Genomic DNA, 24,705 nt, shown 5'->3' on the forward strand with positions numbered 1-24,705 from the left:
CTGATATTAGAAAACCTGTCTGATCCTTCCCGTTGCTCACTCAAGCATTATATGCCATGACGACAAGGAGTTTAGTCAGCCCTTCACTCCACTCATATTTCAGTTAATTACTCAACACTGCCTTTTCTTACAGAGGTCTTATTCAGCTGCTCTAAGAGAAAAAACTCCATGGCTCCACTCCCCATCACTCACACTGGATGGGCAACTCAACTGACAAAATCTCCAACATCTCCAACTCATAAGTATTAACGCTAATTTTTAGGAAGCACGGAGGCTGCAGCTTCACAGCACCCTACAATGACCTACCTAACTCCTAGCTGCCATGGTCTCATTATCCTGCTGGCTCTAGTGCTCTTCTGGCTCTGCACTGTTCTGTTTCAGCTCCTAGCCTAGCAGAACACTAGACTCAATAGTTTTCCCCAATGAACAGATTATTGCTGGTTCAGCCAGTAGAAAGAACTGGTAAACCAGCCTGAAGAAGGATGGAAGCCACAACAGGCAGTGTCTAGCTCAGTTGAGGCTACCATGGAGCTGTAACTTGAAAGATATTTGAATGAACTGTTCTACAATAACTTTAAAGTGGCCTTCCAATTTTTTTTTTTTTTACCCCTAAGATTAGTGAACTGGTAAGCAGATAATAGGTAAAGTAGCATTTTCCACCTCTGAATGAATGCTTGAAAACAAACTGGGGGTGGTTATGGCATATTGATCTACCCACCCAGCTCCCATTACTAAAGTACCTAATCACGTTAGATTTTTTTTTAAATTTAGCCTTAAAGGATTCCTACAAGATAATATCCCATGTTACAGGTAAGGATCTGAGAAGTAGAAATTACATTTCCAAGAAGCCTGTGAATATTTGACTTTGAACGATGTGTCAAGAGCAGGAAACAGTCCAGGTTTTCCTGAGTCTCCACACAGATTTCTGTCTTACTAGACCACTCCTCCTAACTATAAGATCATAAAATCATAGAAGAGTTTGGGTTGGAAGGGACCTCCAAAGACCATCTACTCCAATCCCCCTGCAACGAGCATGACTAGATGCTTGTCATGGATATGCATGTATGGGACCGGTCATTGTACCTGCTTGAATCTGCATCAATTTTCGCATGGTCTTGAGCTCTTGAAGAATAGCCTGTAGGGTTGACTGGCAATTACACGTACAGCAGTTTGGTCCAATTGATGAATTCACCATTGGGATTTCTCCTGAAAGAGAGAGGAACGAAACAGAGGAGAGACAATGTAACCCACCCGAAAACACGCAAACAACAATTACCTGCAGGCGTTTGAAACTATTAGCAATATAACCCATCATGAAATCAGATCCAAAGCAAGAAAACAAATAATTTTCAACATGGTCCCTTTGAAGAGGAAGGGGCCACTAGTTTTTATCCAATTACTAATATGTGCAATTATATACAGTAGAGGATACAATGTTACATGGGCTGGAGAAGACTGCTCAGAGCGTGAATACAATGCACTCTTCACAGCAGGGCTTCCTATTGTCAGGCTAGTTCATCTTGAATAACAATAGCACCAAACCTCATTATAAACATACTCACTTTATCACGCACACACAAAAAAGCCCATCTCCCGGAACAATCTTACAAAAAATGAAGACAGTCTGTGTAATAAAGGTTTATACTGTACATTAAATGAGGGCTTAAGAATTTTTAAACTGTTTGAATGTTACATGTGATTCTTTACCATGTGAAGAATTGAGAATGAAAATAAAAGAACCTATTTGGAGAAGAAAAAAAAACCCAAACCAAAAAACAAACAGGATGGAAAAAAACACAAGCAAGGAAAGCTTTTATATCTGCTGTTCTGTTTGCTAGGGTAGGATTGTTTTCTATGGCATATTTTCCAGCACTGTGACCTACAAGATGGGCTTTCCATAGTTTCCCTTTGAAAATGAATATAGTAGTTCAACAGATTCTTCTTTTCTAGTAATTCTTACTAGTGTTTAACTGAATTTACATACTTCTAGTTCTAGCCCTTAGCAGTGCTTTTATTACTGCCTTGCTTTCCAGAAGTTTTGCACCATAGGTCCTGAATTAGGACAGGCCATAACAGCTGAAAGATTTCAAGCTTTAGCTGCGTATCCTGCACTTTAGTTTAAAATAGCTGTATCACTAGCTTTAACACTGCAAATAAAATTTTCAAAATTCAACAAAACACCTGCAGTATCTGCTCGAAACTGAGGTCAGATGGGATGCACCCCCCTTCATTTCAAAATGTGTTTACAGTCATTTAAATTGATAGCTATTTTACTGCTCATCAAAGCATGCAAGAGGAGGGATGATCATTTTATGAAGATAGGTACAAATGGATCTAACAAAAATCATCTTGCTTGGTGTCACATGTGGTGGACTTCAGAGAATGTATTTCCCTTTTTCTTCCGTAGCCTGACAGTTATCAGGTGCCCTTTAATCATTACCTAGCTAAAGTGAACATAAGCAACTCATCTAGTCTTCGCTCATAAATCCTCCCATTTTTCATTATTACTTTTGCTTTCCTCTGAAGCCAAACCAGTTATTAATACCTCTTCAGGTTTGGTTTGTGTTCTTTCATCAGAGCTCCCTGATGTCAGACCCACACAGATTCCCTGACTTCAATCCTCATTTGAAATGGGTAAAAATCTGGCCACTGCCAAATCACTCCCACCCTTTCCTAGTTCTTCAGTGTGTCCCTCCATCCTCAAATCTCCCTTCCCTTGTAGGCACTTGTTCTCTACCTCCTTCCATTCAGTGCTTCAGCTCTGAAGCAACACCTATCAGACTTGAGCCGGTGGTCATTCTCCCAAAAGTGAGCTACTTGTGAAGCTAAACTGATGTGTCACTTAAAGATTGTTGACATCTTCTGTTGCTCTCCTCCTTTCCTCAGATATTTAGATTGTCCACACTACTGTAATTACAAATTTAGGTATTTTAAAATAGCACCCATGGACAAAAACTGTTAATACTGCATTAAGATAAATGGAGTACTTTAAGAATCTCTGCAAATCTAGCAAATACAAATGCAATAGTTCCACCGGCTTCTTCTCTCCAAGGTTTCAGCTGTAAATAAAAACTTTTTAAAAGTAAAAAGCAATCTGGAAAACAGGCTGAGAGTCTCAAATTAAAACAATGAGAGGTTACTGACTCAGTAGGGCTCTGCCTAGTTTGATCTCACCCTTCCTTTGTATGCTGTCTAGTCACTGAAAGTTCCTTGGGGCATGGATGGGATTTTATCTTTTCAATGGTCCATAAAGTGTTTAGCCTATTGTTACAGGTACAGAGGGGAAAGGGAAAAAAAAAAAAAAAGGTATCTTTAGCTTTGCAGCAGATTAGTCAGATTTACCTATCTGTTAAAGGTAGACTTTTAAGTAGATGAAGTTCAAGACTTCTTATAATTTAATAGCATCAGTGTAACTCCGCACTTTTCAGTAAGACAAGCAGGTACCCCAGAAATGGAGTCCCAGGAAATTAGGAGAGTTTTATTAATACAAGACAAATACATAGTAAGAACATCCTTCTTCCAGTGCTTTCTCAGTTGTTTTAGACTAATAAGCTCCTCGGGATAAAGTCTGTCTTCTCTCTTGATCAGAATCCAATATTCCAGTGAGCTTCTAGAAATAGTATCTGAAAGACTACAGCAGGAGACAGGGCTGGTGGCTTTTGTTTCCTTCTTAAGAAAGACTCTATATCATGGTGAATTGCATGTGAAAACTTGGACAAATTGTATCAGTAAATACCTGTACATCTTTCCTGTTGCAATATAACATGTTCCTAATGAAAGCACGCAGGCACGCAGGCTCCTGATGTAAAACCAAAGAGTCTATTTTCCCATTGAGGCATGGGGGATTTACATTATAATCCCCATTAGCATTGATAGAAATTACCCATGTAAATCTACCATAGGTACTGGAAATGGGAAAAGAGACCACCAATATTTCAAATCAAAGCAGGGTTCTACTGACTTCATACATATTCATGAGGGTTTTTTATTTTCTTTCTATCCTCCATCCTCTGATCAGTTACTGTGTTGTAAGAAACATCTTGTAGATTGTTCTCAGTCATTGTTCCAAGCACTATCTTTATCATTTTTAGAGGACAAAAGCAACCCTTTTCAACTTGTTATAAATCAATTTTTAATTTTAAAAGGAGAACAGACTTTTTATTTTTATGAAGGAGTCTTTAAAGCACCATCTCCCTCTCTTTTGGAAGCTCACCAGCAGGCAAATTTGATACCGGCTTGTATGATTGAGAGAAGGAGACTACACAACCGCATTAGTTGCTTCCCCCATGTCCGCAGCAAGTAGCCCAGGACAGTCGTTCTTGCAGCTGGCTCTGCTGAGAGTGAATTCACCTGGTGTAACATTGCTACCACAAGTTTATATTTGAAAAGCATGCAAGTGCAATCCATTGAAAATGATCTTGACATAACCAAAAAGCAACTCAGCTGCTGCATCACTGCCAGATTTGCTACAGAACACAAGAAACAAAACTAAAATGTTTTAGACAGACTCTATGAGTTTGTTGTCTCTAATAGGTCAGACATGCTACTCACTGTTTGTAGCCCCAAGAGGCTTCCACTAAACGCAGTGGGTCACAGACATCTACCTAATATCGTGACTTGTGAAACCACCGCCTTAAATCTGGTTTGCAACAAATCACTTTGCTTTTCAAGTATGTTCCTGCTCTTCCCTCTGTTGCAGCAATGCCTAGGCTGCCCCCATTCCTCCTTTTCTCTCTTCGTCTATTTTTGCCAATACCTTTTTCACAACTGGTTTCTATACCAGCACCTATTAATCATCCATTCCAGCCTCTCCATGAACCACCTTTACCATGCAAGTAGGTAACTATACTAGTTAGATGGACTTGGCATGCCTATTACATTAAAATCTGAGTAATTTGGCCTACAACATATAACCTGGCTTCCTATACGGTATCTATCCACAACTGACAGAAACAGTTTCTGGACTCAGACTGCCTGCTATAGATGCCTGGACATCTCCCCAGTGATGACCTTGGCCTGACAGCCCCAGGTAATAAGCTTACATCCTACCTGAACAGTTTTGCTCTGATGAGTTTAAACACCATGGTAAGTACCAAGGAGTAGTATCTCCCTTGAGGTATTGTTCAGCATTTCTACAGCCAGCTTCTAAGGACTTTGTTCATCCTCCGAGTAACATCTAAAATACTGAGTTAGATGCTCAGGCTCCCAATGCAGGGGATGGGGAGAATCAGACATGTTATGCTGGCCGCCCAGAAGAGCTGTGTGCTGGGTGAGGAGCAGTTCCAGAGCTTGCTCGCAGCCCAGAAATGCATCAAAAGTTTTCCTTTCCTAGAGACCAGGCTTTGGAGCCAAAACAGCAAAACCATCTGGCAGGCTCGCAACACCCCGCTGGAGGCGGACACCTCTAATCAAAGAGCTACGCAGAACGTCTTTTCAAAGGTGGCTGGCAGAGAGGGCCCACACCCGTCTTTATGTAATAACCTAAAAGATTGCATTCCTTTCTGTAGCAGGGCAGCTGCAGAGGGAGGGGTGGAAGGTGCCTTCTCGTTCACTTCCCCAAAAGCTGGGAGCCTGGGCATTCCTCCTGTCCAGCCCAGGAGGTCACTCAACCCAACCCTTCTACTGTCTCACAGGCTGTTCTAACCTGTAAGAGATCATAAATCAGCCGAACCCTTCCTGCCCATACGAAAAATTAAAGCGCTGACATTTTCTTGCATACAGGGCCAAATCCTGTCAACACGTTTTAGCTCACATGCTGAATCAGGCCCCTGAGGGGACAGAGGTGCTGCTCCACCTACTTTCTGGATCCAGGAGCTAGGCACCTAATCTGTGCAGGCCTGGGCACTTCTGTGCATGCAGAGAACTGTCCCTGCCTGTGCCCAGGGACTCTCAGGCCAGAGGGAGATGTGTGATGAATTTCGGGTCCTTCCACATTTATAAGGTTGTTATGGTGGGATTTTGAGAGCACAGTTGTAGACTGGGATGCTAAACGCCGTCAAGCGTTTTCCCCTCTCCCCTGGATCTGCACCTTTAAAAAAACTCAACTATTTTTTTTGCATTATAAAATAAATAAAACCAGCATGACTTACTGCAACACCTTTTTCCAGGTCAGCCGGTACCTCTGTGTGAATCATTGTCTCTACAGAGAAACAGTCAATCTGCTGAAACCTAGAGCTGTACGTTTTTTAGTGCAGTGACAACGCTTCCTAAAGGACAGTAGTGAGAATAATAGTAGTATTTTTCTTTTTAACTGTTACAAGCAACGAGAACATGTATGTCTTTAAAGAAGGATACACAGCAGATGCTCCTATTGGGAAGTACACATACCTTCAGAATCAACTGGAAATTGATAATGTTTTCAGATGCAATCTCACAATTTTTTATTTTCCACAATTTAGAACTGAGGTACCCCTTCAATATACCCCCCTCTCTAAATTTAGGGTTGAATATCAGGAGAAAAACTTCCCGAATTAAATTTAGATTGTTAAAGACGACCTTCAGGAACCTGGCAGTAAAACCTCCATTCTCTGGTACTTGAAACAACAAGAAAAAAAGCATTTTAAGGCCACACTGCTATCTACTTCAGGGCAGAATTCTCTGCCAGTACAAGATGGACCACGCTCTAGTACATGCTGTTCACAGGTAGACTCCATCATCTCTTTTCTCCGATGGTCCCATCGGAATAAAAGCCTAAGGCTGTAATGGGATTTTGTACCTGAAGTTCAGTGGCCAGTTATAAGGCTGATGCCATGCCCTTAAGAAAGTCAGCAGAATCCTGCTCCGCAAGTGGTGTCACAACAGTGCTACATTACTCATTGCAAAGAGGAGTGGTAGAGGTTGACATTTAATTAGCTATGAATTTAATAACAATGGCAAAAGCTGTTTTAATAAGTACTGTATAGAAATTAAGCCCATAACAGCATTGAGTAATTCTGTCCTATCACCAGGAATCCATTTTAAAAGCTAAGACAGATGGTAGCAGAATGCACTGTGCCCACTTTCACACCTTTTCAAAGTGATAACTATGTGCTCATTTTGTAGACTCTGAACTATAACTACTTTCAGTGCAGCGGTACAATAAATCATCACAACAAAGGCAGAAATTTAGTAGAGTACAAGGAGAGAAAAAAAAAGTACTATTCTCAGTATCTAATGCAGATCATACCATTGGATGTCACGGTTCGTGTTTGATTTTGGAACGTTTTCGATCGAGTTCCATATTGCCCTGAAAAATGGCTAGCTTGGGGTGATAATTCATTCCATGCACCGCTCTGTGAAGGATGAAGGCTCGCCTGGGACTCTGCAGGGGGGTTCAGGCGCTGGGCCCAGGCTAAGTCTAAATCTTGGGGCTCCTCCTTCAGTTTTTCTCCTTCTTTGCCAACTCGTTGATAGATTCTTCCAGTGCTGTCATTCAGTAATCTTCTCATCCCTGTAACTTGTTTTTTAATTTCCCGGCTTTCATCTCCTAATGAAAACAGAGCCACAGTTATCACTGTAAATTAGCAAAAACGGTAATGGGTAGAGATTAGTGATTTTAGATGCCAGTAAGAGTTGGAGTACAAAAATAAATAAAGACGAGAAAGAAAAGAAACGGTTGAGCGGTCGTTGGTATGTACCAGGCTACGCTTTAACACAGCAATGGTTGACATCTCTCATGGTTGAAAGACCTGCTGAACTTGGCTTTCTCAATGCCATTTCTAAAGCTTTGATGAGTAAGATTATTTTTCTCCAGAAGGAAATAATAATAGCTACAGCAGCTTCAAACAAACTATCCTTTTAAGAAAAAGATCCTATTCAGGCATTGACATCAGTGATTATTTTCCCCAAGTAAAGCCTACAGGATCAGACCCTTTATAGATCAGTTTGCTATATCCTGAAGGATAGATCCTACAAAGAAAAAATAGACCACAAAAAGCGCCACACCGCACATGCACACAGAGCAACACTGCATCTATTGATTTTAATGAACAGGATCAGTTCCTTAGTCCACAGAATTTAATAATACTGGATTATACAGGAATAAATTAAAAAGCAGCTAATACATGTATAACTGTATACAGCCTAACTGCTGGATGTCTTAAAAATATAGATTATAAAAACAAAATGAAAATATATACAAGAAAAATGTGACTGTTCCAAATAAATTCAGGGCATTTAAATAATAACAATTACATACTTTAATACTCCTGGCACCATTTAAGTATTAATTTTACATATGAAACTGCTGATTGCACAATGAATATATGTGTTTTGGGCAGATAGTAGCTATTTTGCTCGTTAAAGCATATATTACATTTCACTAGTAATAAGGAAGTGCTCATAGCCCCTTCTGAAATAAGAAGCTTCTATTTTTTTACTGGTAATAGAAAAATCAAATAACCTAAGCAAATGGAATAACAAAGATCAAGAAATTGATGAATCAACCTTCCTTTGTAGTATACTAATACAGTAATACTTGGTATCCTCTGTTCAATTTACATTCACACTTCCCAAAATAAACCTACTTTTGGAAAACTGATAGTGCAAAAGAAACTTCACAAGAAAAAACCCAACCCTCCAAAACCCAAGATGCAACGTGCATTGTCTCTGGTTCGACAAGGTATTTGAAAGTGTGCTAATGCCAGGCATGTGAACAATTTTATCAACTCAACAGCACTACTCAGTAACTTAGGCACACGCTTAGGTAGCTGGCTAAACCAGACAGCTAAAAGAGCAGCGACTGCCTCCCCGAAGGAGGTTGCTGCTCCCCTCCTCTGGCCAAGCTCAATGTGGCTGCGGCACGCTGCAAGCCCCACGTACCCAGGGACACGCAGTACCTAGAGAAGGAGTTTTTGCTCCAGGAGGCGAATAAGCAGAAGGGGAGATGAGCTGTACGATCCGCTCCAGCCTCTGCTGAATCAGAGCATCTCCTGCTTGACCTGGCGCACCGGTTCCCTGGGCCCGTGCCAGCTGGCTCTAGCCCACCCTGATCCAGCAAGGAGAGTGGGCGGTTGCAAAAACACTTCTAGTCCAAACTTAGAAAAATATTTGTCAACCCTGTACAGTGATACTCTAGCACCATTTTCACTCCAGCTAAAGCGACGAGAAAAACCCTTTGCAAGGAAGTTCTGCATTGTATTTATTTTGTTGGTTTGCCTGTGGATTTAAGCATGTGGGTGTGATTTAATTAACAAATCACAGCACCAATTCATTTAAAAATGACACTTTTTGGCCCCAATCCAACCAGGGGTTGACTGTTTGCAGTTCCCAACCTTGAGAGGCTGCAGAGTACCACCAGACTCCCATTATCGAGATACTCAGACCCGTACACTGAAGACTACCTTTTCTCCTGTATGTGGCTGTACCTGTCCATATCCAAGCTCCAAACACTCCTACCACACCAGAGCATGAAGCAATCCCTTACCGTCGTATCATTTAGCAGTACACTGGGCTCTCAAGAATTTTATGTCAGCAATTCAGATTTGTACTCAACAGCAAGATGTATCTGAATATCAAAAAGGCTTCCCACCCACCTCCTCCTGTTGGGTGTAGTGACTGTGTGCTACGTGGCTGGTCGGGTGACAAGTTGTTGGAAAGATTAAATTTCCCTTACTCAATTACATAAAATATTAATGTTAACTGAGCTTATTCAGCCTTGATTCTGGTCCCTTGTTCCTTCATACAGAAGCCTTCTTATACAGCGACACAAACATTCATACCTCCAAATAGAATAAAACTCTACATTTATGCTACAACAAACCCTGAAGTTGCATCCTCTTGCATGTCTTTGTGTTTAGGTAGCTCCCTACTTAAAACAGGGAGATTCTCCCTTTGTGAACTTGTTTGTTGGGTTTGTGGGGTTTTTTGGTTTTAGGGATTTTTCTGTTTGGGTTTGTTGTTGGTGGTGGTTTTTTGTTTGTTTTTTTTTTTATTTTTGGTTGGTTGGTTTGTGGTTTTTTTGTTTGTTTTGTTTTTTAAGTATGTCCTTTGTAAGGAAGAGCATTAAAAACATACAGGTTATAAGCTTGACTTAGTCTTCAGTGCAAGGTTAGATCCCCCCTCTCCCAGTTATTACTTTTTACAGCTTTTCGTCTGTAACTGGCCAGCGACAGCAGCATCCTTCCTGACACGAGTGGAGAGTAGCTGATGTTACACCATCTGAACCTGCAGGCAGGCACAAGACCAGTAACAGATTTAACTTCTTGCTCTCTGGTTATCTCATTTGGCTATTAGCTCTAGAGTCCAATGATAGCATTTTGTTATCAGCTATTCCACTGCTGATGATTTTCACAGATAATAACCATGTAATTTAAAAATGAAAAAAAAAAAAAAAAAAAAAGAGGAATATGCACCACAGAGAAAACCAAACAGCTCAAGCTACTATGTCCTAAAGAAGAGCCAGCCTTCCTTTTTAAATGCTGAATGGGATAATCAAGCACCTAAAAACCCAGTTTATTTCATAAAAATCTGTATTACCTATCTGTGAAAAGCCTCCTGAGAGAGATGCTGAGGCCTGAGAGGAGTGGTGCATATTTCAGCATCTCCCTGTACCCCTGTACACGTACCAAGGGTCCTCACCACTCTCAAGGAGATGGGGATGCTTCAGATCGGCAGGCTACACGTTTTGCCATTTGGATTCCCCATGTAATCCCTTTGGTTTTATCTGAAACCAATGAGGTTACTTGCAAAACACTAAATACTTACAAAATGCTACTCAAAGTAGATAAGCATGGCAAATTACAGCCCTATTTAGGAACTTACACGAAAAGATGGTAATAGTCATAACAACCATATTAACAATTTTTTAAAATTACTATTACAGATGTCTCTATGATGGCCCCTTATATACAACCTATTTTTTCCACATGGCCTGACTGCAATCTTACAAGACAAAAAAAAAAGCAGAACAAAGCCCTTTCATAAATACTACATTAAATAGTCATAAAAAGTAATTTCCCAAAAATTCATTTCAATCTTTTTCCTTACTGACAGTGTGCACAGCATAAGAACTTCCTGCTTTGAAAGTTGTAAAAATGTTAAAAATTACAAATACACAAATGTAAACCAGAACTGTCCTGGGATGAAGTAGCATCCATGTGCTAAGTGTGCACCTGTCTGAGGCAACAGACCTGTAAACAACACCAGTTAACAAAATGTTACCAATAATTCATTAATTCCATTCTTTGCCCCTATATGCCTGACCATCTTTTCACTATTACGCTTTTTGAACTTAATATAAATGTAGCACACTACCTACAAACAAGTTGTTATACTTTTCCCAAATAATTTGTCAAATACTATCATAGTGCTACAAAGAATTATAAAATTATATGCAACCATACCCATATATTAAAATACTAATTTTATTCCAGTATTACAAAAGTGGTAATGTCATCTGTAATTAATGTATGTGCCTTAAAGTGTATAAATGAATGAATAGAGTTAAGGTTGGACAATCGTCTCTATTTGATGTTTTCTTCCTATGACTTATATAAACAAATAATGTCCTCTTGGCCCAATATTTTGCAATTAATTTCTTTATTTTTAACATTTATGTTTCTCATATGCTTTGGGAAATATTCATGAGTAGTTGACTTTTTTAATACAGTTTGATCTTCTATGAATTTGTGTCTGATTTTATGTTGTGTTGTATTTTGGCAGATGAAACTCCTACAGAAACTTTTCCTTTCTTGGCTACACAAATAGGGCTTTTTCCTCCATCAGGCTTCCTGCTGAAGGTACTTTTTATCTCACAGATTTCCACCTTTTTGTCAAACTAGGCTGAAACTGGTGGATGAAGTGAGAAGCTATCGGGAGGGTAGGAACAGCAGCGACAGCCAGCCAGACGAGCACGTGTGAGCTGACAACATTAGCCTGGTTTGTAAGGAAACAAGGCTTCAGAGGTGAGAAAAAGTGGAAGTCGATGCATATGGCTTGAAAGCTCAATAAAAAATAATAAATAATTGCAACGGGTTATATAATCAAACATATTAAATGCCAGTTTATTAGACACCACTTGAATGCTGCCCTTCCTGGAAGAGGGCCAGCAAAACTCAGCTGCCGTATTTGAAGAATTTTATAAGGGCTAATTCAGAGCAGCTCAAGAAATTGGGAGGCATGTGCATGCCAGGCACGTGTCTCTGCTGCACAGCCAGGCTGAGCTCGCCAAAACACCTTTTTGAATGTTACATGGCATTCAAGTATTTCCTTCAAAGACAGTTATCCTAGAAGGGAGATAGGCATCCCTTCTAGGGATCCACCAGGGAACTGACAGATGAAGTGGTTAAGCCACTATCCATCATATTTGAGAAGTTGGGAAAGTTCCCACAGACTGGAAAAGGGGAACCATAACTCCCATTTTTAAAAGGGAAAAAAAGGAAGACCCAGAGAACTACAGGCTAGTCAGTCTCACCTCTGTGCCTGGCAAGATCATGGAGCAGATCCTCCTGGAAGCTCTGCTAGGGCACACGGGAAATAAGGAGGTGACTGGTGACAGCCAACATGCCTTCACTAAGGGCAAATCGTGCCTGACAAATTTGGTGGCCTTCTACGATGGGCTTGCAGTGTTGGTGGATAAGAGAAGAGCAACAGACATCATCTGCCTGGACTTGTGCAAAGCATTCAACACTGTCCTGCACGACATCCTTGTCTCTAAATTGTAGAGACATGGATTTGATGGATGGACCACTCGGTGGGTAAGGAATTGGCTGGATGGTCGCACTCAAAGAGTTGCGGTCAATGGCTCGATGTCTGAGTGGAGACCAGTGATGAGTGGCGTTCCTCAGCAGTTGGTATTAGGACCAGTGCTGTTTAACATCGTTGGCAACATGGACAGTGGGATTGAGTGCAACCTCAGCAAGTCTGCTGGCGACACCAAGCTGTGTGCTGTGGTCGAAGCGCTGGTGGGAAGGGATGCCATCCAGAGGGACCTTGACAGGCTTGAGAGGTGGACCCATGCAAACTTCATGAAGTTCAACAAGGCCAAGTGCAAGGTCCTGCACATGGGTCAGGGGAATCCCAAGCACAAAGGCAGTCTGGGTGGACTGAGAGCAGCCCTGAGAAGGAGGACTTGTGGGTGTTGGTTGACAAGTAGCTCAACATGAGCCGGCAATGTGCGTTTGCAGCGCAGAAAGCCAACTGTATCCTGGGCTGCATCAAAAGAATCATGGCCAGGTCGAGGGAGGTGATTGTCCCCCTCCTCTGCTCTGGTGAGACGCCCCCTGCAGTACTGTGTTCAGCTCTGGGGCCACCAACATAAGAAGGACATGGACCTGTTGGAGCAAGTCCAGAGGAGGGACATGAAGATGATCAGGGGGCTGGAGCACCTCTCCTATGAGGACAGGCTGAGACAGTTGGGGTCGTTCAGTCTGCAGAAGAGAAGGCTCCAGGGAGACCTTATAGCAGCCTTCCAGTACTTAAAGGAGGGGCTACAGGAAAGCTGGCGAGGGACTTTTTACAAGGGCATGTAGTGATAGGACAAGGAGTAATGGCTTTAAACTGAAAGAGGGGAGATTTAGATGAGATGCAAGGAAGAAGTTCTTCACTGTGAGGGTGGTGAGGCACTGGCACAGGTTGCCCAGGGAAGCTGTGGATGCCCCATCCCTGGCAGTGTTCAAGGCCAGGTTGGATGGGGCTTGGAGCAACCTGGTCTGGTGGAAGGTGTCCCTGCCCATGGTAGGGGGTTGGAACTAGATGATCTTTGAAGGTCTCTTCCAACCCAAACCATTCTATGAGTCTATGATTCTCAGCAAAAACTATACCTACTTCAAACTGTAACTTTCAAAACTCAAGATATTTTTGCCACTGTCATCTTGTACTGCAAGTGGTTCTGAAAGAGAAAACTGTGAAGGTCAGCATGGGGAAAATAGAGGAGCCATGTGCATGATTCCTTATTGGATCAAAGGTTTCCTAAATCATATGGAACGTTGTTGTGACTGTTCTGTGAATAATTTGAATCAGGCATCTGTGTAGCTAAATTGATGGGGTAAGCATGCATTTCTCAAATAAGTGACCCCCAGTCTTTGCTGGCATATAAGAACCTATATTGAACAAGTAACACAGGCAACAACACGCTTTGCAAATTAAAACCCTAAACCCCAAGTCAGCAGGGAGAGCAGTGGTCACGAACAATGTCAGAGGGTCACACAAGCAACATGAGTTATGAGCTGGGGACTTTGACTACCCTAAGCTAACATATAGGGACATTTAAGCTGTATTAGTTGAGGCATCTTAGCAGTGCTCTAAAACGCCATTTTAAAGCAGTTGCCTATCTTTATGTCACCACACAAAGCACTAAGATTATAACTGCAGGAAAACTGGATCACCCTCAAATTAGACCCACTACTCCCATACTAAGCATGGAAGTACACAGGTTGATTGACACCCGTGCCTACGACAAGACACAGAAAGTTAATAAGCATCACAAACACTAATGTAAGAAAAGCTATTTGCAGAATCAAAACCTGGATCAGACCCTGAGACCACTCAGGATTTGGGGCGTTATTTCTCTGGAAGCTGAATCAGCCTAGGTAGCCCAGTCACCACCACCACCAAATAACTCTTTTGAAGGGCTTGGTGAAACAGTTTCAAAACACCCAACAGGAGCAGATACAGAAGCCTAAGTTACACACTGTCATGCCGCACCACAACAGCTAAATCACTCAGGAAAGGCCAAGTGAGCAAATCCTCAATAAATGTATGTATTTATGGGGTCATATAATTAAAAAAATAATAATAGATATGCAACAACTTCCCCCCGTTCTTGGAAATATCCCAGGTCAAGATCATGCTTCAGCCCCAAAGGGAAACGCTTTACAAAGTTATATCATTGGAGAACGCAGATGCATAAAATAAACTTTTATGCAGTCTTAATTACAGAAGCTACTATTGCAACAATCAGACTTGGGATATAATTCTATTAAAAGTAACAAGTAACTTCACGGACTTGTGTTAAGTCAACTTTTTCTCTGTGAATAAATTGCAAAAGATATTATTTCTGGGACAGAATAAATTCTTGAAATTAGTGAGTAACTTATGCATTGCTCCCCTGCTCCAAGAACACATTATTTATTTTTACCATGACATAGCGAAGTTATTAATCTGCTGCCTTCTATTTCAACAATGCGAAATGCTGTAAAATGCACAGACACCTGCATTACAGTACATTTCAGTTCCACTTTATATCAGTCATAAACATCTCTGTTTTGGACATCTCTTCAAAACAAATGCTCCAAGCACACTGTGCGTAGCATTCGATTTTATGAAACTATAAAAGTTCTTCACTGTTAATTACACAGACAAATGTCTCATCACACATTTGATTACCAGGATAATATAATTAGTTTTCTACATTAACCTTTCAAACATAGAGCCTGAATTTCAAGTTGAAAGCATTGTAAAAACACTCAGTCTGGAGGTATATTATATTTCTGCTTTTTTGTGATGATAATAAAATATTAAGACTGAAAAAAACCAATGTGGTGTATGCAAAAGTTTTTTTTATAGACAAGCTAGGTTTAACCAGCATTGTCCACAAGATATGGGTGTACAGTCCCCTCATGGGCTTTTATTTCCAAGTCTGGGCTAGCAGCCCTGTGACAGAAGGTTTATGCTGATAACTGGTAAAAGCTGAAGTCAAGTCTGTCTTAAATCTTGTCCATATTTGAGGTTTAAGCACTTCACCCTGGGCTCCCTCCTTTTCAGGTCAAGCAGTCTCTCCTGGTATCAGATAACTAAGCCCTTCCCTTCAAAACAAAAGAGATGCCAGTCCTCATCTGCAAAACACAGTAACAATATTCCACCCGCCACCCGGAATTTTGTAAAGGCTGTGTTTACTATGTCCTTTCTCTAGAAAGACATGACTTCTTGCTTATCATCTTATCAGAACAAAGGATTGGAGGAGAGGACAAGCCACCACATCTCCCATTCCAACACTGCATCAGACGAGCAAACTTCCCAAGCTTACCACGCTCCATTGAAAAAGCAGTTAGACTTTGCACCATTGCAACCATCAGAGGTTACATCCAGTACCATGTTCCTCTAATTGTGCTGAAGCTTCCTCCAATTTTCAGCCTACATTTACACAAAACCATGGTTTTTGCCCATCTGTGCTGGTGCAAAAAAAACCATCTAGGCTGAACAGGTCTTTCCTGACTTTTGATCCTTAATTTATCTGCATGTTAAACAAACTGGATTCTTTCTATTTACTCTAAGCTCCCCTCCTCTCGACAGTGCATCTCTTCAGTTTAAGTTCATCGTTCTCAACTGTACAACCAAAACATATGCACACCTCTGATAAGCTTCACTTGTTTATATACATTTCACCTTTTCTAAAGGTAATAGTTTCAATGACGTATCTTAGCATTCATTCACATACTAAAGGCTGCATCACACTGAGGTTTCAACAGCTGATCCCATGGATCAGTTAAATTGGAGAACTAACCTAAATCGGAGAACAAACTTGATTCTAAACCAACAAGTTAGGAGCGAACATCCTTCTAGGATGAATTTTGGCATAAATCAAGTGAAGCAGCAATTACACCCTGAAGCTCCTTATTAGTGGACAGGACACTGAGCTGGGAAAAGCGTTGTGATCACACCATCCCTGAAGCACAATGAAAAATTACTCCATGCAATGTGAATTTTTTTAAAGGAAAGCTAGAATACCGAATGCCACTCATCCCAGATCCCTGCTGAAAGGTGGGAGCTCAGATTTTGAGTCCTTTCAGCTGAGTTCAGTCCCTGACACTGCTTTCTCTACATCTCAGATCAGTGCCTCTATCACTAGAAATCTGGACAGAAGTGGACACCAAAGTAACCTATTGAAAATAAAGTGGAGAAGGTCATGTGAGGTCTGAGTAACTGACCAAATTGAACCCAACCCCCAAGGAAAAAAAAACAAAACCAAAACCTAGTCTACAAATCTTGCATTGTCATACGTCATTCGGTCTTGTCAAAACCAAAATGCTTGGAGGAAATCTGAAAGTTGGACACTCAGGACATCGTCAGGAAATAGCACCTTTTTCTTTCCATAGCAATCGAAGGTGGGCTCCCAGGACGACAACTTTGTGTTTCAGGACCTGATAAGGAAGATCCTTGATAGGACTCACATTCTTAAAGGTCAAATTCTGACCAGCTCTTGAAATAGTTGAACTTTAGGCACTTAAATGCCAGAGCACATTCAGTCACAATGAAAAGCTGGGCACACTCAAAAAAAACCACCCCAAACAAACCCAAAGACTACACAGCCAAACCAAAATCAAAATCAATTGGTCTGACTCACAGCACAGATGTCAAAACACAGACACCTGCACATTCTTAGAAGCACCCTGGCTTAAGCAACTAGATGCTTAACTCCTGCCAAAGCTTTATCACGATTTAGGGTTGGAAGAGAAAGCATTCAAAATAAACCTCCAGTGGAACTCACTCCATCAGGTTTATCAGACTTCACCAAAAGTGCTTACAGAACACAAAACCCAAACACAAAGCACAGCAGCCACCTTTGCTTCTCCCTGGAAATGGGTGTAGGGAAGAAATAATTGCTCAAAATCCTAGTTGCAAGAAGCTCAGAAGGCAATTTAATGTAGCTCTCACCCCCGTGTAAATATTCCAACCATCAGAAGATTCCACACTGCCCAAGACATCCTCCTGTTCTCTCCCATTTGCTGCTGACCTCTAGAAGAGGACGTGGCACTATGAATTAAGGAGACAAAGGCATTTTGCATGCAGATTGACTTCAGGTGCTGGCTGATTCACACAGTCAGGACCAATGCTTCTTGCTGGCTCCAGGGGGCAACACGCACAGACTACAGAAACCTTAAACCATCCTACAGAAATGTTGAGGCTCCTGGTGCAGTGAAGGACAGGCAGACACCCTCAAATTTCTTGCTCCAAAGGCACCTGCCTTCTCCAACACCTGAGCAAGGTGTCCAAGAGCTTGCTTTATACAGCAAGAGTCAATATGATAGCTCAAAAATCCGGCCCTTGCTCCTCTGAATTTGGCCTGCCAAATTTTTCCCAAGAGATGTTTTACCCAGGTGAGGTCGTAGATGTGACAGGAGGGGGCTGGAAGCAGGAAAGAAAGAAGCATTCTGCAGCTGAGGAGTTATACGGGACAAAAAGCACACAGACGGGAAAGGTAAAGGTTCCCTGATAACCAGTCCTATCATGCTGTAGTATATATCATGCTGCAGACTCTATATTACTTCTCTGTTTTCTTTACACATTTTTAACTGTTGATTTAATTTAATTTTGCCATGGCAGGATTAGCAGGCAAGCTACAGAGGTGAAAGGACATTACATTAAGACAGCACATTAATCCTCTATCCCACCCAAGGCAGAAGCAAAACCAAACAAATAGCAGCTTCCTGGAAATTGAATTTCTGTTATCCAGATGTCAAAGATGTAATACCCCAATTACACAAACTATTGCCAGTGAAGCATGCCAGCGAATATGCAATGTAAATGGGGTGAGCACAGAGCTGCAAAACTGCAGAGTCAGCATCTGGCTCTCTGAGTGAGTGATAATTAGCACTGTGTGTAGACACTAATAAACATTTATGTCTGAAATTACAACTTTTAGCAGTGTTAATAAAGGATATATTGGCAATTCGTAGAATAAAAGGGTCTTGAAAAGAACGTCATATTAAACAATGGCAGGCGCTTCCTGTGCTTGCACAGAGATTTTTTTCCTCCCTAATTGCAAATGGCCACGCTATGTTGCTCGGAAATTAATCAACACAAGCACATACCTAAAAAAACTGGTTGTGTTTCTTTGGTCTCCCCATTAACATCATTGCTGTAGTCAGAGATCTTATATATCTCATGATGGTAATCTGGAATGAAAAACGATAAAAAAAATTAGAACTCAAGTGATCTGGAAAAAATGAACACTGAACACATTGCTACAGTTTTACTACATAATTTATCAATATATCTGCAGTTTATTTCATGTACATCAAATTAACCACAGAAAATGTGCTCTGTATCAGCACCTCCTAAAAAAACTTTGCTCACACTGGAGAGACTCAGCTCAAATATTTCACAGATTTTAGGGAATAGCTACGCCTGCCCTAAATTACTGTGTTCATTTTCACAGCAAATTATCCCACCAGATGCCAATTATCTGGCTTCTTGCTTTACAGATGGAAAGCAGATTTATAATGAAATCTTTACCTTCCCAGAGACCAAGGGAAACTTTCAAACTTCACCTCAATCAGAAAATCAGCAACTTACATTAGGGCTGCATTGTTCAGCTATACTGACTCATATTGGTGTCACTGGCCTCTGAATTCTGAAGAAAGGAAGATCAGGGACACCTTAGGCTATTCACCTACAGAAACTAATGTCTGTGATGACCCCTAGAATAAACATTAGCATCTCGTATTCAGAGATGTTACAGGATTAAAAAAAAAAAAAAAAAAATCACCATTGAATTTCTATTTCAAATAACAGAATATTTTGCTGTGAAGGTCTCTGCTGTAATCCCACGCAGGTGTTCAGTAAAACCAGAGCTTTGTTTACATGTGTGTACAGAGGGAATAGTAAGTCCAAGAAAAAAAACACCCCACACATCTAAAGGCAGCTCTCCTGGATGCTATTTCTGACTCTGCTACTAGCACACACTTTGTCCTTCGGCAAATCACTCAAGACCAAACAATATATTCAGTGTCTTGAAACAGACATGTCCCCACCTAACTCTTTTAATGCCCTCCCAGTTCTCAACACTCTCAGCTACTCTGTCCGTAAACTGGTTTTCACATTTACCTGCCTGTCCATAAACTGGTTTTAATGTCTACCTGCCTCACGAAAAAAAAAGCGAGGTAGAGATTAACATGTGGAAGAGGACTGTGGGGGATTCACTTAAAAAGAACAACAGAAACGGAGGGCAGCATAAGCAGCTTCTCCTCCCACAAGCAGCACACCTGCACCTCTGACAAAACAGCTACAGGATCGGAAAAGTCTCCTGGAAGCCAAACTTTTTTGTTATGTGCTGTTTATTTGTACAGCACAACTGTCTTGAGGGCGCAAGAGGAGGTACAACCCAATAAGTAAACTAGAATTGAGCCTAACACAGCAACGCAAAAGAAAGAAAAGGGCCTGGAAAGAAAACGAGGGGGAAAAAACCACAACAGGGAGTTGGAGAGGTCAGCGACAAGGTGCTACACAAAGGGTTCCTCTACCTAGCGAGCACGCCCAGCAAGTGAAACGGGTAAAGGTGAAGTTTGAGATACGACATCAAGGAAGTAAAGGCTCCTTTCATAAAGCTAAAACGACGGGATTTATGCTGACTGCCTTCCATGGTCATTAGCTGTCCCGCAGAGGAGGGGGAGTGATGGAGCAGCTTGGTGGGCACCTGGTGGCCAGCCAAGGTCAGCCCACCACACTCTGCCTTTTCATCCTCTCAAGGGCATCCAAGATCTGCTGGGAGCGAGTATGTGAACACTAGGAATTAAATGACTTACAGACTCATGGTCCTTAGATATATAGATTACACGTGGTTTCTTCTCTAGCGCTTCCCTCCGTACATCCAGCTGGTCACAATATTCTTCTGATCTACAGCTGCTGCCTTAAAGTCACCACATTTCACCCCAGAGGCAGCTACATTTTAGTGCAGGAATGGACTTCCTCTCGATCTGGTCATTATCGATCATCTCAATAAGGTGCTCTGAAGTTTTTTGGGGGACAGAATAAGCACTGTACAGGCACACATCGTTAACAGATGGTGTGTTACCAACGAATTGACACAGCCTACCCTTTTCTCTTTGGTTTCCTTCTTCTGCCTCGGATGTCACAGTCCAGGCGCTGCGAAATCCATATCAATTTCACAACAGTAAACATTAAACTGTGACATTATGGAATGACTCCTGCAAGAGGCAAAGGCCAATTACAAGAGACAACTATTTATACATAATTATCTTTCTAATCAACTGTGATAGAAAAAGAGTATGCAAGTGCAGACTCACATGCAAAATATGATTTTTATCTCCTCCATTCTCGAAGTACAAAGACATAATTTTCTCTCTAGGATGTGTTTTTAGGTTAGCTTTCTATTTGACTTTCCACGTCCAAAACGAGACCCCAGATAAAATAAGAATTACTAATGATGTACCATCATAACTGATTTTACCTATTAAAACAAGGTTAAATAGATTGTCTTGTACACCGAGGCATATCTAAACCTGTAATGAGTGGCAACTGAGAACTGGCAAAATAGTCGTCTATTTCTGATAGCACACATACTCTCTTTACAGCTCCACTAGGACAGAAATAAAACCATGTCTTCAATTTCAGTTTTGCTTTTCCACGTTTCACTTTCACCCCCCCAAGCTCCAGCCCAGTCCTGCACTAACTCTGCCTCCGAGTTGGGAGCATGTTTGATATCAAAACCCCACAAACCAAACCTGTTCTCCATAGAAATTAAACCCTTGATAGGTTTGCTGATGCATACAGACCTCCAATACGTTTCAGACAAGTCTGACGGGTCACTGCCCCTCTAGTTTTTAACAGAGAGTATGTGTGATGCTCCAGACGCCCTTACGACGATACAGCAGTCGTTATTTACTACTGCTACCAAGTGAGTTTATGTCCATCTTTAAATTTCTTTGCATTGAACGTGCTTTTGCCGAGCGCCTGTGAAGAGATCGCTCTTCAGACAGCAAGTCTTGACACTCGTGTGTGTGTCCCCTTTCCCAAGTCTGACATTACACCCAAGCAGTCACCTGCCTTGAACTTGGCATGCAGGACACACACGGTGTTTCATGGAGATATTCCCGTCCAATACTTGGAAACACAAAAGGAAAAAAGATCTCAAGTCAAATCCATCAGGGCAAAAAGATCTTATCAGCCGGAGAAGGGATAAAGCCCCAACCAAAATAAATCCCTACGGCTGGGAAGTCCACCTGTTAAAACGCCTACCAGTGCCTTATCTTTTTATTATTTAAAAAAAAAACCCAAGAACAAGACTGAAACACAGAGCTGTGCTTCTTTCCCGACATGAATCCAAATTATTTCCCCCTGTGATCTCTTTTAAAATACCTTCTTTTCCAAAAGCAAACACACCCCGAGCGAACAAGTTACACGCCAGCGGCTCTCCCCTGCCCACGTACAATTAATCAGCTGCGTGGATTTTTAATAAAGCAACCTCTATTCGGCTTTTCTTTGAAACACGCGGACGTTCGCAGTCAAGGGGAGGAAAAAAACACCCAAAACACAATAAATCCACAGGAGTTGAATACTAAGAAGGTCCGCCGCTGCCCAAGTGTCATTATTTTTTGCTCGCTTCCCGATTTTACCTTTCCTCCCCCCCCAGCAGGATTTACCACGAAACACGATCCAACTTTATTTTGTGCACGATCTGCCTGGGGAAAAAAAAAAAAACCCAAAACACAAAAAAAACCCAAAAAAACCACGTCCACCTTTTCGGGGATGGTTTGGGGGAGGTTTGTTTTTGCAACACCACGTACCACACATGCAAAAAGAATAATTTTAGGGAAAAAAAAGAAAAAAAAAGGAGGAAAGAAGAGAGGTTAAAAGAGGAAAGAAAAAAAAAATAAAAGGCGTGCGATGGTTTCGGGGAGTTCGACCAGAGGATTGCGGAGTTAAATAACAGCGGCGGGGAGGGAGAGGCGATCCCGGGGAAGCGGGAGCCCAGGCGTTTCATAACGCCCCGCTCCCCCCCGGTGCAAAAGTCGGGGCTGCCCCCGGCGAAGGAACAAAGCCCCGGCCGCCCCCCCCCGCGCCCGCCGCCCCCCGCCCGCCGCCGCCTTACCTTCGTTGATCAGTTTAAAGCTTTGGGATTTCCTGCTTCTCTTCCTCTGGGTGAACTCCATGGTGCGGGCAGGAAGGAGCGGGGCGGCCACCCGGCGGTGGCAGGACCAAGGTCCGTCTCTTTAATCAGCAAAACACGCGGGGGTTGGGAGACGGCGGCGAATAAAGGGATCCGGGACAAGTTGGCTCCGTTCTTTCCCCCCCACCCCCCCGCCCTGCCCCTTACCTCACGCCCCAAACTTTGAGGGAAAGCGGGGTGCGGCGGGGGGAGCCCCGCGGGGGCGATGCCGGGCAGCGCCACCGCCGCCGCCGCCTTCCCCCCCGCCGGCTGCGCGGCCGCGGCCCGGCGGCGAAGGGCGGCCCGCAATGGCTCGCCGCCGGCTCCGGGACCCCGGTGCCACCTGCTGGGGGAAGGCGGCGCGCAGCCCGGCGCGCCCCGCGGCGGTTCCGCCAGCCCCGGCCATAAGCCGCCACCCCGAAAGCCAAGCCCGGCCCGGCCCGTCACCACACGACACGACACGCCGCGGGGAAGGCTGAGCCGGCGCCGCCGGGCCCCGCCGCGGGGGCGGCGGTGAGGGGGGCTGGAGGGACGAGGGGGCTGAGAGGGCAGCGCCATTTTGTGTCCCCCTCTCCCGCCGCCTCCCTCCCCCGCTCCCTCACACACACACACGCACACACACCGCCGCTCCGGGCACTTGCGTGCTCTCCCTGCCGTGCCCCGCCGCCGCCACAGGTTCCCCTTCCCGCCTCCGCCCCCCCCGGGAAGGCGCTGCGGCTCCCCGGGCGGGAGGGTGGGGGGTGCCCGGCCGTGAGGGAGCGGCGGCCTCTCGGTGCGGCCTTGCGCCGCCGCCGCCGGGCGCTCGGGGCCGCTTCTCCGCCGGTGGCCGGTTCCCTTGGGGGGGGGGGGGGGGGAACTCTTCGTCTTTAGCGGGACCGGAGACGTTGCCGGGCCGAGATCCGGCGGGGATGGGGTTGAACTTGGTGCCGGTGGGGCCGCGGCGTGAGGAAAGTAGGCGAAACCCAGAAACGGGGGGTTGGCTGACGCTAACGGCTGCTTGTTACCGTCTTTTACAGTCGTTATCGTAATAACGTGCCCGCTTGCGTCGCGGACCGAGGCCTGGAGGAGCGCGCTGACCCGCCGGCCGGGCCGAGGGACGCCGAGCTTCGCCCGCGTTGGCTAAGCGTGGGTCGCTGTAGCAAGAGGGAGAGAGTCTCAGTTCTCCGGAGGAGCGAGATTTAGGGCGTCTGGCAACCTTCCGATGGTCACCAGGAGGTCACCCTAGCCACACGGGTGGCCCAAACGCGGCTGAAATTAGCGCTTTGATTTATTCACCACTTGACGCCTTCAGCCATACTTCCCGTTCGCTCACTGCACTAAATTCGTTGCTGGTGTAGCATTTTTTTTTTTTTTTTTTTACAGTCAAGAGTGCTTTTGCCTGTTGCCTGTAGAGGAAGGACCCAGGCTTTTACAGTTGCAACTACCGATAACTGAAAACACAGCTCCTGATCATCATCTTGTGTTTTACGTGTAGTCAGGCTGTGTTTTGACAAGGAGAAGAGTATGTGATACTTGCGTACGCCTACTCGAACAGATGCAAATGCAGATCTTCCCGTGGTCTCCTCAGAGTACCCAGGAGAATCCCATTCATGGCTCCAGTAATATTGACTGGCCCTATCACTTGGAATAGTGACATAAAATTAGTAAGAGGAAAGCAAATTGAATATTAACAGTCGTGATTTGTGCCCCGACTGCGTGCATAGACACAGTCAGACCTGAATTCGCTTGTGCGAGGTGCTGTCCAAATGCCACACAGAGGGTATACCTGGTTCCGAAAAGCAAAATCGGGAAATAGGCTTAATGGTGAAGCAATATCAGAATATATGCCTAATGGTAAAATTTATTAGACTCTGGAAAATTAAATTCATGAGGGAGGTTATGGAAACCTCACAGATTGGGTA

General features: G+C 43.3%; 1 protein-coding gene across 6 annotated transcripts in view; it reads right to left on the reverse strand.

The window, feature by feature from the left end:
• BEND7 (BEN domain containing 7) overlaps nucleotides 1–23,569 on the reverse strand; it is a 48,097-nt gene extending 24,528 nt beyond the window's left edge. For 3 of the 6 annotated variants that reach the window (XM_075024698.1, XM_075024697.1, XM_075024700.1), the window contains exons 1-4: nucleotides 22,748–22,962; nucleotides 18,729–18,812; nucleotides 7,166–7,465; nucleotides 1,084–1,206 (exon numbers count right to left, since the gene is read on the reverse strand). In XM_075024698.1, the coding sequence (XP_074880799.1) occupies nucleotides 1,084–1,206; nucleotides 7,166–7,465; nucleotides 18,729–18,812; nucleotides 22,748–22,808 (568 nt within the window). In that variant the 5' untranslated portion in view covers nucleotides 22,809–22,962. The other 3 variants (XM_075024696.1, XM_075024695.1, XM_075024699.1) reach the window with 3 other exon arrangements.
• Between the last annotated feature and the right edge of the window lie 1,136 nt (nucleotides 23,570–24,705).

The sequence above is a fragment of the Buteo buteo genome, chromosome 4, assembly GCF_964188355.1.
Source record: "Buteo buteo chromosome 4, bButBut1.hap1.1, whole genome shotgun sequence".
Taxonomy (NCBI): Eukaryota; Metazoa; Chordata; class Aves; order Accipitriformes; family Accipitridae; genus Buteo; species Buteo buteo.